Source organism: Ambystoma mexicanum, chromosome 1p, assembly GCF_040938575.1.
Source record: "Ambystoma mexicanum isolate Mex_15411 chromosome 1p, UKY_AmexF1_1, whole genome shotgun sequence".
Taxonomy (NCBI): Eukaryota; Metazoa; Chordata; class Amphibia; order Caudata; family Ambystomatidae; genus Ambystoma; species Ambystoma mexicanum.
Window position 1 is genome coordinate 1,286,123,748 of NC_090921.1, and position 14,570 is coordinate 1,286,138,317.

At 45.4% G+C, this 14,570-nt stretch overlaps 1 protein-coding gene across 4 annotated transcripts in view; it reads left to right on the plus strand.

The window, feature by feature from the left end:
- Window positions 1-14,570, plus strand: part of LOC138452925 (carnitine O-palmitoyltransferase 1, liver isoform-like) — a 1,293,714-nt gene that overhangs the window by 1,219,199 nt on the left and 59,945 nt on the right. For all 4 annotated transcript variants that reach the window (XM_069605291.1, XM_069605282.1, XM_069605298.1 and 1 more), the window contains exon 18: window positions 415-507. In XM_069605291.1, the coding sequence (XP_069461392.1) occupies window positions 415-507 (93 nt within the window). The remainder of the gene's footprint in view (window positions 1-414; window positions 508-14,570) is intronic.

Genomic DNA, 14,570 nt, shown 5'->3' on the forward strand with positions numbered 1-14,570 from the left:
TGTAAAGGATGCTATATATTTGTTATTTGAAGGTAATTTGTACAGTTCGGTGCTAGTATTATAATCCTACTTCACAAGTTAAAATAAAGTAACAGTTGTATGCTTCTTATATTAATGTTTTTTTTTTTCCAGAGGAACATCCAAATAAAAGTGAAAAGGAGGTATCAAAATATCAATATCGACATTTTTTAGACATCCTTGACTTCAGAGTAAATGTTGTTAGTGCCTTTTTCTTAGGCCTGAATATATCTTTCAAATGAGACCTTGGCAATTAAAATCTGTACATACCTAAGAGATATTGAAGATTTTATGATCTTCACTGGCGGTCATCTTCATTGCCACAAATTTACAAATTCTCCCTTACTATAAAGGATAAATCTTATTCATTTATTTTTCTTTTCATTTTTGTGACAGGTGGCTGATGACGGATATGGCGTTTCATACATCATTGTCGGAGAAGATGTTATTAATTTCCACGTGTCCTGCAAGATTTCTGGCTGTAATACGGTATGTAAAGCAGCCTTTTATGTATGGACCTGTGAAGGTCATATGTAGCCCAGATTTAGTGAGTTAGCTCTATCTCAATTCTGGAGCAGTGTTTTGTAGAACGGTACAGTGCAAATTCTTGTAAGGGGATTGGGTTACGTTGCCCTCGGGGGGGGGGGGGGGGAGTGGGTAAACAGGGTATCTGTCCTCCAGCGGATAATATTTGGAACAAGCCCAGTTTGTCTCCTTATTCCATTCCACTCAACTTTTGGTTATCAAACCTGGGCCAAGTAACCTGCCCCTGGGTTAGCTTTGGGTCTGGAATGAAGGAAACCATTTACTTATCTTTAGTAAAATAGTTGAAAGTTTAAACCACCACTAGCACAAGCCTATTGAAACCTACGCGCAGAGACACCGTTCTGGTGAGAAACATTGTGGCTCCCATGACTTTTGGACATGAGGCATCATACTTCTAAGGGTTTGGACTTCTTAAGTTAGGTTATTGTCTTGTGATCTGGTTCTATCATTAATTGCATCTAATATTTACCTGCTTTGCTAATTAAGTTGTTTTATGTATATTTGAACCTATGGTGACTGTATATATTTGCATCATAGCTGCTTGTGTGATATTACCTGTTAGATTAGTTTTCCAATGTGTTCAGAAGGTCTGTAAGAAATAACTGTGTTTATACATTCCTGTCTAAATTTAATTATTGTGTGGCATGCTGTGTGGACTCATTGAGGGCCGCTGACCCCACTCACTCTTCTGAGATTAAATCGTGTCTGCTCTCCGTTTCCATGCTTGATTGGGTTTTGACTAACCTCTCAGAGTTCCCTATCCACTATAACTAGGGTGGCCACCTGAAACCTGTCTGCCAGGCCAGATTCTGGAATTCCATCTTCATTATGAGAATACAGCTATGCCCTCTTCCTTCACATCATTGCCACCACTCAACATTTTCCTCTTATTCCTATGGCCTGTACACTTTCCACCGCACTGTATGGGAGACCCCCCGATTGGGATAGGACCAGAGCCATTTACACCTGAACATGTGCCCTCCCCTTTAAATGTAAAGACATGCAAGGGTGTGGCTGCTGGGTGTAGCTCCTCCCCGCAGGCCTGGGCCCCACCCATCAGTCCTTTCTCTCTTCAGACAAAACCGGTTGCCTGTAACCTGAGCTCTTAGCTTTTCTTTTTGTTCTCCGATGTTTTTCTTCTTTATTCTAATCCTTCTACACTTGGCCTCTGCTCCCAGAGTGAATGTCAATGTGGAGCCCTCCCCTGGAGTCAGAGCCTGCTGACTAAATTTGGACTTTAGACAAACTATCCTAACATCCAGTCATCATCAGCCTCTGGACAACCTCTGTCCAGCCTGTTCTCCAGATAGTGGCCTACGTGTCTCCTGGTGTTTGCAGGCGCGCAAACCAGGTTTCTCCCCAAGTTACCAGCTTCCTTCTACCAACCGGTTTGACACTCCTGGGTCTCTCCTGGTTGTCTTGCCCATGCCACTTTTATTACGCCACGCTGGGGCTTGTCCAGCTTCTCAAGATAATCCATCCTTTAATTTGGAACTGGACTCTCCACTACTCTTTTAGTTTTGTTTGTCTCCCTCTGCCCCCCCTTCGACCCCTTTGGTAGAAGTGACTTAATCCCTTGATTTGTCACAGGGTGAACTAGGACCTATTCAGAAGTACCGTAATTCGAAGTGTCTAATGCTTGTTGGCCCTAGTGGGCCATTTTCCTTTAATGATTTCCATAGGCCTACTCTTACCTGTTAAGTTAGACTTCTAATGCAATAAGTGTGTGTGTGTATATATTTCTGAGGCTTGTGGATCTGCTTAGATCACATGCTATGCACAGGCCAACATCTAGTGGTAGTCGCAGAGTATCAAATCATTTGTTTTCGAAACTCGAAAAGGAACGTTGACTGGGCGTGTCAGTCATACTATCCCTAGTGTGACGTCTATTGTACCCATGGTCCTTCACACATCAATGTCCCTCCATTTTTTTTTTCCGCCATCGTGGTCGTTGCTAATTGCAGAGTCCCTTTCTGGCTAATGCCTTTGATTAGAGTATGTTTATTCGTAGACTTTCTCTCCTTTACCATCTGCCCGTTTACCGCGGCATCATCAATTGCATCAGTGGACCTCAATGGACGGCTCCATGGTCGACAGTGTTTGACTGACTACTGCAGCCTTTACTGTCCTCATCGGGCATCGGCCCTTCACAGTGAAGAGAGTTGGGGAGGTTCATATAGTGGTACCCTTTTAGAGAATGCCTCTTCTGACCCCCTATCTCCCATTTTGTTGCTGCACTGCCCTTTTGTCAGGTCCGGTCTCCAAAGTTCCTGGGAAGCTTCTGAACCCCACAGACCCACAAAGGTGTCCAGTGCACAACTGCTTGTAAATACAGCCGAGTTCAAAACACCCCTGGGGGGGGGGAGGGGAATGGTACAAAATAACAAAACTCAGATAATGGATCTTCCTCCTTAGGAGGGATATCTGCATGAAATAAAAAAGGCACAAGGTAAGCTTCTAGTCTGCTTAATTTCACCTCCCTCTCTCTAACCCCAAAGATGTGTAACAGTACCTGAGATTCCTCTGCAGCAAGCCAAGAGGATTAGTTTCACCTTGACTTAAGTGAAATTGAAAATTGAAGTAAAGGTTCTGCAGATTATACAGAATGAACTTGAGTGTCTTTCACCAAAACTCGTGCCTGCCTCTTAAACTGGGTAAAACTGAAGAAGCCCAATTGATTGTAGTTTCTCTGAAAATTCTTCTGAGTTTGTGTATAAAAAAGGCACAACATATTCTTTATATATTGCTTGTAGACCTGGTAGGCTTTATTGTTATTCACGCAATGTTTTTCCTTTAACCTAACCAGAATATTATAAATACATTCTAATTAGAATCTCAGTTCTGTTTTTCACACGTCATTTGCTTTAAACTCCTTAAGATACTGTAGGTAGTTCCTTTTCCTTTTCTAATGTTCCTGAATATCATACAGCCTATATGAAATCTTTTTTAAAACCTACTTACTTCCCATTTACTTAATTCTACAGTAACTACATAAGTTACGCAGGTCAAATTATGCTAACTGCATGAGCTGCACCCAAAAAGTAAAAACTAGAAAATTCAGACCCTGCGCTAGCAGAAAAATGCTAAGTGTGTGCCGTGCTGAAAGTTAAACGACAAGGAAATAGTCGTTGTGCGAATCATACAATGCATACTGCGTGAGCTGCACTGAAAGTAACAAACAGATAAACCAGTCGCCGCGCTAGTCATTCAGTGCTTACTGCGTGAGCCGCACTGAAAGTAAACAAAGAAAAATACAGTCGCCGCACAAAGGCAGAAAAGATCACATCAAGATCAGAAGTCGCCTGCGTTGATCCGAAGCAAAACTGCCAGAATGGAACTCTGAACCTGACGCGCAGTTCCACTGAACAGGAACGCAATGAACGGGAAACAGCCTTCAATGAAAAGGTAACGTTGGATGTGTAGTAAAAAAAATAACAAGAAAGAGATCTACGTTACGGAGCAAGGCTGTTTCCTGACTAAATAAGACCAGCGTGCATGCCTAGTGAAAAAAAAATACATAATTTCCTGAAACGAATGCACAGCGGGAAGAAAGATACTTACTGTTTACTTTTAAGAAAACTGATAGGAAATACATTTGAAAGGATATTTAGTTCTGGTTAAAACTTTTTCATTTTAAAGAAACAGATTCCTTTATTTGTGAAGTGTGTCACTTATCTGAAATGTGAAGATGAAACAAATCTTCCTGCTTTTGGATAAGACTTCTTCATAAGGTTGAAAACAGTTCCTTCCACCGCCTTGGCTCGGGATAACCTCTGTACTCTGGAATGAATTGTTAAGGCCCAAACTACCATTGATTTTAAAAAGAACAGGAAATGTATATAATCCAAAATGACAAGTGAGTATCTGGAATGAAACAATATTGGCCACAACTGCCCGGAAATCTGACACCTTTACATTAGCATTGCATTTTGTCCTTCCTGCAATAGGAAGGTACCTTGGAAAGATACGCACATGGTGTGCAACCACTGTCTCCCCAGGGACCACCCAGAGAAAAGCTGCAAGTCCTGCAAACATTTCCGCCCTAAAAAACAAAAGGACCTCCAAATGAAATGCAGGGCCACCCACGCCATGCAGGCCGAAGCCTCCATTGACATGACGGGAGAATCCAGCGAGGGCAGCATAAACGTCCTTAGCGACACCGAAGGCAACCGGGGTACGTCAGAATCCCATGTACGGATCCCCGACTCCAATAAGCAGGCCACCGGCCCTGTGACAGAGACTACACCTGGCGGCTCAGGCACTCGCACTTCCCATCACACTAAGAACACAACCCATGGCCAATCGTCGACAGCCATGCGGTGTCTATGGAGAGGTCCTCTAAATCATCCCTGTCCTCTGGGCCATTGCTATCACGTTCGCCGCATGACAGGTCTCCAAAACAGACACCGAAAGTCGTTTCAGACACTCCGACTAAAAAGGCCCTCCTTTCGCACGCCAAAGGGCGCGCGTTGAAAGGCACTTCAGCGTCCCCAAGGCACACGCCTAAAATAAAGGAACTCATAAAGAAACACGTCCCAGCTAACCTTTTAAAGACAAAGCTGTTGAAAATATGAAAATCTTCGTCCTTACCTTCCCAGCCCTCTGTCTCTCAAGATAAAAGCTTTTCTTCCCATGCAGACACCCTCTCAAGGGCTATGCAGCACAAGGCACCTCACTAGATACACCTACCCCCTCAGCTCGTCCAACATCCTCTGAGTGGACCCTTGAACAGTTCGACACAATCATGAGGAGAATGTCCTGCTTTGTCGATTTTATGGTCCCGGATCCTGATTAACTCGGTTCTCTTAAGGACTATTCAGAAGGCGGGCTGCTAGTAACCAGCTCCCTACCAAAAACATCTTGATGTCACAACCCAGCACCCACCAGAACCCCTCTCAGGACCTGTAGGTCCTAGATCCCTCTGGATCTCGGAACCCCAGTTCTCACTGTGATCATGGGTATCAATAAAATCAAGACCAATATTATGACGACTATGATGATATCTGTTATCCAGTCGCCAGACCACCAAGATAGCACGTGGTTGACTCCCCAGTGGACCATCGGCTCCAATACAATGAGCTGCTCCTTAAGGCCACCCAACATTTTAAAATGGACACCCAGTAGGCCCAGGTTGACATGGACTTTGTGGAGGACATCCTTGGGGACAAGAACTCTGCCACTCAGTTTATCACTGTTTTGCAGTCCATCCAAAGGTGCATCCAGCCTTCTCTGCTTCCCCAAATCTCACAAGGACAGTTAACCCTCATATTGAAAAACTGTTCAGGCCAGCCCCTACAGACCCCCTGTACATAAGGGGTATATGAAACCTGAGGGTATTCTCCCAAGTAGATCTCCAGAATCCCTTATTCAGGTGGCCACGAAAGGGCTGGCGCTCTCAGATCCCAACCCTGGGGGCAGACGAGCGAGGTGTCAGGGCTGGCTGGATTAGTAATCAGAAAGAGTATGTACATAGAATTGGCTGAGTAGTAGTCAGAAAGAGTTTGTACATAGAATTAACACTGTGCTTGCCCAAGTCAAGATGGAGAGAAAGAAACTTAATCTGATTAGTTAAAGGAACAATGATATGTTTGGTTTGCCTGATTGGTGGAAAGGACAATGGGTTTGATTCTTGTGAGGTGAGCAAGATTCTAAACTGCCTTTCATCCAAAGAAATTCAGTGGCTGGTTGTACATTTGTTAAACTCCTTAAGTAAGGCCTTTCAGAGTTCAGAAGATTTACCAGAGATGTAAGAGAATCGTTTGCTGAGCCAGAGTGAACAAGAAGACCTCAGGTGGTAGCGTTCTTTTTAAAGCTTAAAGATTTTCACAGAGAATTTCCACTTTTCTAATAAGAAGTTAGTGTTATGAACTTTAAAATTAACTGTGAGAAGTTTACAGTTTAAATACAGTAAGCAGACAAGTGTAAAGACTGCGCGCAAGTTTTAAGTTTATAAATTACATGGAAAGTGTTTCAAGACTGTTAAGCGCGCGCGCGCGCGCGAGGCCTCGTGACTTCAGCAACGTCATTATGGGAGCGCGCGGGTATGCAGAGCGATAGAGTGCGAGCCCATTTTTACAGAGCGCAAGTTGTTTTTAGCGCGTGTACAATTTTCGCGTGAGTGACGTTGCGTATGACAGCTGGTGTTTGGTTGCGATAGAGCGTGAGTCCATTTTTACGTCGCGTGTGATTTTTCATTGCGTGCATGTTTTACACGCGTACGTGAATTAGTTAAGGTGCGTGTGTGCTTTTAGCGCGTGTACGTGTTTTCTCTTTATTATGGTGCGCGTGTGATTTTTAATCGCATGCACGTTTTACACGCATACGTGAAATATTTAAGGTGCGCGTATGCTTTTAGCGCATGTACGTGTTTTCTCTTTTATACGGTGCGCGTGTGATTTTTTTTTCTTCAGCGCAAGGACAATTTTCACGCCTTGTGAATTCGCGTGTTCATCCCAAAATATTCGCACTTGAAAAAAGGAAAGATTCACACGCAGACGCAGGAGCAGCAGCATTCAAGAAAGTTAACGAGTTTCATTTAAGTAACCTTCACGCAAAAGGAATTCAATACTTCATTAGAAAAGACTGCATTGTTTTTAAAAGCATTTAAAACTCAAATCTCAGAGTTTAATGTTCTTAAGGAGCAAACAAGAATATCTAAGTCAGTGAACTGCTTGCAAGAGTCATTACTTAGGATTCTAAAGAGACTTATGGCTAGTGACAATATGCTCTAAAGTACTACAATTGTTCTATACTCCATGCAGATAATTAACCTCTAAGTCTTAAACAGAGGTTTAAGAGGTAAAGAAGTTAGAGTTGTTTCCAAAATAATTTAAGATAAGAAGTCTACACTAATGTATAAGTAACTAAGTGTATTTGTTTACTACAGATACCAGAGCCTACCAGACGGTTGCAGGGCTGCAGTGTCTCCGTTGTTATTTTATCCAAATTCCCCTTTCCCTTTCTTGGGGTTCTCAGCTCAGCTTTACTTTAGGGTTGAGAGGTGAACTCCTAGTGAGGGTCTGTGGGGCCAGCATCAGCTCCTGTGGAATTTGTTCAAGCCGGACCCTGACACGAGGGAGGATCACCTGGGTAGGGGAGCCTGGGGTTATGCCTGGGGAAATACCCCAGGTGAGATGCAGCATTATACCACGGACGAAAGCGAGGAGGACAAAGTCCCTGAGGCCTTATAGGTTATTCTACATCTACCTCCCTCCCACCCAAAGAATCTCCCTTACCCAAATCCAACGACCCCTCCATATCTGGTAAATCCAATAGAAACTGAAACCTCTCTGCACTAGGACACTACATCTCCCAGAATCCCTGGTCTATCGACCGTTGCGTATCCGAGTACTCCCAATCATTCTCCTCTACCTTTTCCCCATGCTACCCCATAGGATACTTAGAAAATCTACCTCCCCCTTTTCCAAACAAACACTTTTTTACACCATGACAGACAACAAACTAATAACAAAGCCGTTTACCTAACATGTCCCAACACAAGGGTCAGGCAGAGTCAGGCAATTGACATTAACCACACACACCTGCCTGCCTTTTACCTTCCCCACAGGGATAAAATGCTGAGCACGAGAGCACACGACGAGCAAGGCCAACCGCACGAGGAGGCAGCTATTCCAGGACAGCAGTTCAAACGGAGAAGAAAGGTGGCAAAAGCTGGAGGAACGACAAGGAGGGAAGTGCCCTTGGCCTTTTCAGCCCAGTCCTGTGAAGCCTCCGAAAGACGAAACATAAGACCGGGATTTACAGCTGACGTGTGGAGTAACAGATGTCAATGGTGCACAGGTGCCTCCTGCATTGATAGCACAGGCAGGGAGGCACGCTGGCTACCGTGGTACTGTCCTTGACTCCAGAAGCAAGACAAGGCAATGGGTTCAGTACAGCCAGTGAGTCGTAGAAAGCTGATGGCAAACTGAACTGTGTTGAGTTCAAGGTTGCAATCAGCAACATTATATGAATGCAAGGAACTTGTGAACAAAGAAGTGAAAAAGAACTAGTGTGTGTTTGAACTTTTGGGAAAGCCCAGAGTTGTGTTGAAACTGCAAGTACCAGAAGGCCCTAGGAAAGGGCAGCGTGAAGTTTCCGAGTGGTCCTACTAAGGTCATGTCAAATCCCTTGTACAATCAAAAGTCTCTGAGCTATTGCCAAGAGAAATATAGAAGGGAAACCACGCTTTCTGATGAACTGAAGCAAATCATGAACTGTTAGAAATTCATGAACTGTGTTAAAGATGGCTACGTGAACCCGACGGAGGGATGCCACAGGAAAAGCTAAGAGAAGTAAATCCTGCATTGTGATAGTAGTGATATTCAGAGTGAAAGGCCTTAGTGAACTCGGCAGAGGGAGGACCACGTTGCAAGAAGGATCCGAGCTCGGTGGAGGGAGATCCAAGGGTCGAAAAGCAATCGTCCAATGTGCAAAATCACAGTAGGAACTTTTGCTTGTTGGTGGTTTTTGATTCAGCAGGCCTTCTCGGGCAAGAGACTTTGTAAAAAGGAGACTTGGCTCCTGATGGTTCTGGTTTCGTTGAATGGAATTGTGAACCTCATGCTGGAGAAGGCCAGGAGTATGCTGTGCTTGGAGTGTCCCACCTTGTCCCATGCTTAAAACGTGGGGAAGGGAGACCCAGCCATTTCACCCTGACTTATCATTTTGTGAACACTTCTTTCTTTTCTGGTCAACATTATCCCACACTATTTTGGTAATTTAGCAGTAAGGATTGGCAATAGTTTTTTTTAGTATAGGCCCTTTTTTTATTTTACAAGACGCAACTAGGACTACCTTATTATTTGATGGTCGCAGCTTGCTCCCATCTTAGATTTAGGTTTAGAATGGGCGTTGTTCTCACCCACTATACAGTTTAATAAACACCCTCGAACTGTGATCATTTTTGTCTGTCTTTACTGTTGCCACCATGTGTTCCTTACAGGGGTCAGCTAAAACCTGACTCGCTAGTCGTGACCAAGGCCACAACGAGGCAAAGAGCTGGCACATCTCTGGCATCTGCAGAAGCCCCGCAGATAAGTACAGTAAAAAGATTTACACCTTCCTCAGCTGCTTATCAAACTGGAAATCAACAATAACACTACCTTCCTGGCTAGTTTCAGCTGTCATAAATGGGACGAGCTGGAACACCAAATCAAGGCAGTCCCAGAACCCCTAAAGTCGCAACTGCTAAGCACTATTTCAGAGGGCAAGCTGGTATCAAACTGAATTATTAAGAATAACCTTGACGCCACAAACAATGGAGGTCACATCATTACTGAGGGCACTTTAATCAAACGCCATGCCTGGCTAAGGCAGTCGGGTCTAAATTAGAAACACAAGCCACCCTGCTCAACATGCCTGTAGAACTGAATTGCCTTTATAACAAGGCAGTGGAAGATGCCCTAAAAAGTGCCACGGAGGAATACGATCCACTTAAGTCTCGCAGACAATTGACTAGCAAACCCTTTGTTGAACAGGGTTCTTTCAATACTAGAAGGTTTCGGGGGCATGGCCCACAATGCTCTTCTGGGTACAATCAAGGGGGCCAATCATCATCATGGAACTCCTCACATGGACAGTCCTCCTCTTCCAGCTTTCAAAGAGGCTATAAAAGGTCCAGAAGCCGAGGTGGAGCCTCCCCTCCTCCCAAACAATGACACCCTGCTCCAAGTCCCCTTCCATGCCACTCCAGTAGATCGCATTTCACCCACGCATAGCAGGCGATCACGTCAGACAAATGAGTGTTTTACACCGTGGCGGGCAGGCTCTGCATAGAACTACTACAAAAACCGCCCAACCCCCTGCCAAAGCACAGAAAGATGACGCCGGAAGAGAGGTGCATATTACTGAAGGAGGTGGAAGCCTTGCTAAAAAAAAGACGCCATAGAGATTGGCCCAGCAAACCAGGTAAACAACGGTATTTATTCAACGTACGCCATTGTACCAAAGAAGGACCTCACAATGCGTCCAGTACTAGACCTGCGCACAGCGAGTACATATGTCAAACTCCAAATGTTTCGCATGACCACGCTCCAAGAGGTAATTCCCCTCTTAAAATGGCAAAATTAGATATGAAAGATGCATACTTTCATATTTCAATGTTACCAGCGCACAGAAAATATCTGCGTTTCCAGATAGCGGGAGTACACTACCAGTTCAAGGTACTCCCCTTCGGCATCGCCTCTGCACCAAGAGTGTTCACAAAGGTGCTTGCAGTAGTAGTGGCACACCTTCGAAGAGAGTCAATCCCAGTGCACCCTTATTTAGACTGGCTAATCACCGGGGAGTTCCTAACATCTGCAGATACAACACACAAAGAACTATCAACCTCCTGTTCCAATTGGGATTCTCCATCAATGAGAAAGTCATGTCTCATTCCCAGTCAAATTAAACATTTTCTGGGAGCCGTTTTAAAAACAAAAGAGGCGCTAGCTTCCCCCTCAAAGAAAGGAGAGAGTACAAAACATGCTGTTACAAGTATCTCACTACATAGCCGGTCCCCAGATAACTATATGCAAAGCGATGCGTTTGCTTGGGATGATTGCCTCATGTATACACTTGGTTCCACATGCGCGCCTGCGCCCAATACAGGAGTGGTTAGCAAAACAATGGTCTCATGCAAGCGGTCAGTGGGATGATCTAGTGGTTGTTTCACTAAGCCTGGTACAAGCTCTTCGCTGTTGGTCCAGGAACAACCTGCTAAAAAGAAAAACCTTCCCAATCCAGTTCAAGCAATAGTATCTACAGACGTCTCACTCTCCGGATGGGGAGCCCATTACCTTCAACACACAGCTTGCGGCCTATGGACACACACACAACAGCCCAAAACCACATCAACCTCCTAGAACTCTTGGCAGTTCTAAAGGATCTAGAAGCTTTTCAGCAGCATGTACTGGGTCAGACACTGCAAGGCCCCACAGACAGCACCACTGCCATGCTTTACATAAACAAGGGAGCACAAACTCTCCAAGTCTGTTTCGGCTGTCCCAAAAAATGTGGAAGTGGGCACTCAAGCGGAACATGTCTCACATCATGTTACAGGGGAACTCGATGCTCTAGCAGACTCGCTAAGCAGAAACCCACTGCCAGAGGAACGTGAGTGGCAACTCAACAAAGATAATCTAAATAAAATATTTTCCCAATGGGGTTATCCTCCCTTAGACTAGTTTGCCAAAAACCAAATCGCACAATGCCCAGACTTCGCGTTCAGGTTTCCCAAACCAGGATCCAGGGGTGGGACACCCTGTGTATGAATTGGCCTGGGGAATTTGCCTGTGCTTTTCCACCAACACCACTCCGTCTTTCTTGGCCACAGTTCTTCCAATCGATGAGAAATATTTTTGATGAAAGAGGATTCATGTCCCCTTCAGCTCCATGCACTTGGCTGAGGCTGGACAAGACCCTCTCCCTGATTTCCTGGCAGACCAGGGAGAGTTAATGGACTTGGTGTCAGGGCTCCATGTTGCAAGTGGGCTTGTTACATAGCCCAATGTGGGGCTACAGCAAGCACCCCGTAACATGAATTCAAACGCGCATTTTAGGAAGATGGTGGAGAAGGCAGTGATTGCTCTGGGGATTGGAAGCACTGAATAAACATTTAGTGTCGGACCATCTGACCTACATTATGGACAAAATAACTGCAGTTGGAGACTGCTCTTTCCTTAAATGCAGCAATTGCCGATCCGATTTTGTCCCGACAGCAGACACCCTGTTACATGCCGCTGATCGATAAGAACCTCACGAGGAAGTATTACAGCGCGCGACTCGAAACCTCTTTGAGGTGTCCCCCATGCAGTTCCCTGCTTCATCTTTGGAGAAAGATGACAGGAGATCACCTCAGACGCTCGGATACTAAAGTTGTTCTGGACTGAATATTGTCTCCTGTTTCTCTGAAAATCCCCGGGCAAACTACTTCTGCTTCCGAGCTTAGATCTGGAGCCTGTTCTCTTGGAAGAACTTGCCACTCTTTTGGCTGTGGAGGAGGAGGTTCCTTCCTCAGAGAGGGGAACAGGTTGGTACTCCTTGTACTTGTTAATGCCCCTTCCTAAACCTCCAGTGTTTGAACCAGTTCCTGAGAAAGGACAAGTTCAGGATGGTGACATCTAGTAAGAGTTAGGACTGGTTGGTGTCATTGGACCTTCAAGATGCAGGAGGTTCTCAAGGTTCACAACTGGGAATTCCCATTTCCAGTTCAAGGTGCTCCCCTTTGGCCCGACCTACGCAACAATGGTGTGCACCAATAGTGCTGGCTCTTCTCAAGAGAGATGGATTCACATCTTTACCTACCTGGACGATTGGCTCCTTCAGGCCACTCACCAGCGAAGGTTTCAAGTCACCATGAGGATACCTGCAAGCTTATGCACAACTTGTGCTTCTCCCTGAATTTCCAGAAGTCTTAGACAACACCATCTCAGAGGCTCCAGTTCAACAGAGCAGTCCTGGACCCTCGGGTAGGGAATGCCTTTCCACCCAACGAGAGAGTCAACAACATTCAGCAGATGTCACTTGTTTCCAGAACGCATGCATGCTACCAGTCTCTGCTTTTTCCAGTCCTCAAGACATCCTGCATTTTTCTGGTAACATAAGCTTAGTTGAGGATGCATTCTCTTCAATGGCTACTCCACAGCTCCACTATCAGTGGTCACAGTACATTGGCAACATGTCGATTGCCCTTTGAGTCTCGAAGCTGGTTTCCAAAGACCTGTCATGCTGGTCAAGTTCTGAGACCTTTCTGGTGGGGGAGTCCTTCTGGCCTCTGCTGCCAGACACCCAGATCATCACGGAAAACTCCCTGAAAGGCTGGTATGCTCTCTGCTGGGATCTGCAGGTGAGTGGCCTTTCTTCATCCCAGGCAGAGTGCCTGTCATTTATTGGAGCTGTGAGTGATCATACTTGGGCTGATGGCTTTCATGGCTTCTCTTTGGGGAAGAATGTCCTGATACTGATGGAAAACAGTGGCCATGCAAAACCTCTACAAAAGAGGCTGTGTCCGATCATTACACCTATGCAGGGAGGCCCTGCGGCTGTAGTTCTAGGAGCTGGAGCTCAGAATCTCCCACTCGGCTGTGCATTTGGCAGAGATGGAGAATGGGTTGGCAGATGCCTTAAGCCGGCAGGGCCCAGTTACCCACTAATGGGAACTTTGCCCGGTTGTCCTCGCTTAGATCTTCAAATTTAAGGGAACCCCACCTGTTGATCGGTTTATGAGACAGGACAGCTCAAAATGCAAATTCTTCACCTCAAGGGAATTTACTCTGAGGGCATTGGGGGACACCTTTCTAGTGGAGTAAACTTTCAATCACCACTCTGCATCCCCACTGATTCCAGTCATCCTGTCAGGTCTCAGGAAATTGATGTTTCAGGCTTGCGTGATTCTGATCCTCCTGGACTGGGGGAAAAGAATGTGATACCAGGAACTTCGTGAGATTGCCATCTGCCCAACTCGCTGCCTTCCTCGTAAGGCGGACCTGCTGTTCTAGTCGGTGGGTAGGTTGCGGCATCTGAATCAGAAGTCTCTCAGCCTTCATCCGTGGCTGTTGAGAGGCTGATGTTGGAGGGCTGGGATCTTGCAGATGTGTACCTAGTCATCGTTGGCTACTCCAAAACTGCTTATACACATGTCGATGAAAGCCGTGGATGCTGTAAGGAAGGAATGGTATCAACAGTAAGACAGACACAAGTGGCCACAGTTCAAGGGTGTTTATTGAACCTCAACAATGGTGTGATAAACGTCTATCTAACCCTAAACCTACAGATATGAGCAAGCTACGACCATCAAATAATAATAATGCAGTCCTAGTGGAGTCTCGTCAAAGTAAAAGGGCCCACCCAACTACAAATCCAACAAAGAGAAAAGAGGGCACTGTTAACCAACCGACAGGCTCTACTGTCAAGTGCTTTCGTCCCTGTAGAGGGTCATCACTCAGCTCGATGCAGCTCTGAGGCCAGTGATGCCGGCCTTACCACCGCCTCAACCAGCGGTACTACAGAAGTCTCCACCCAGA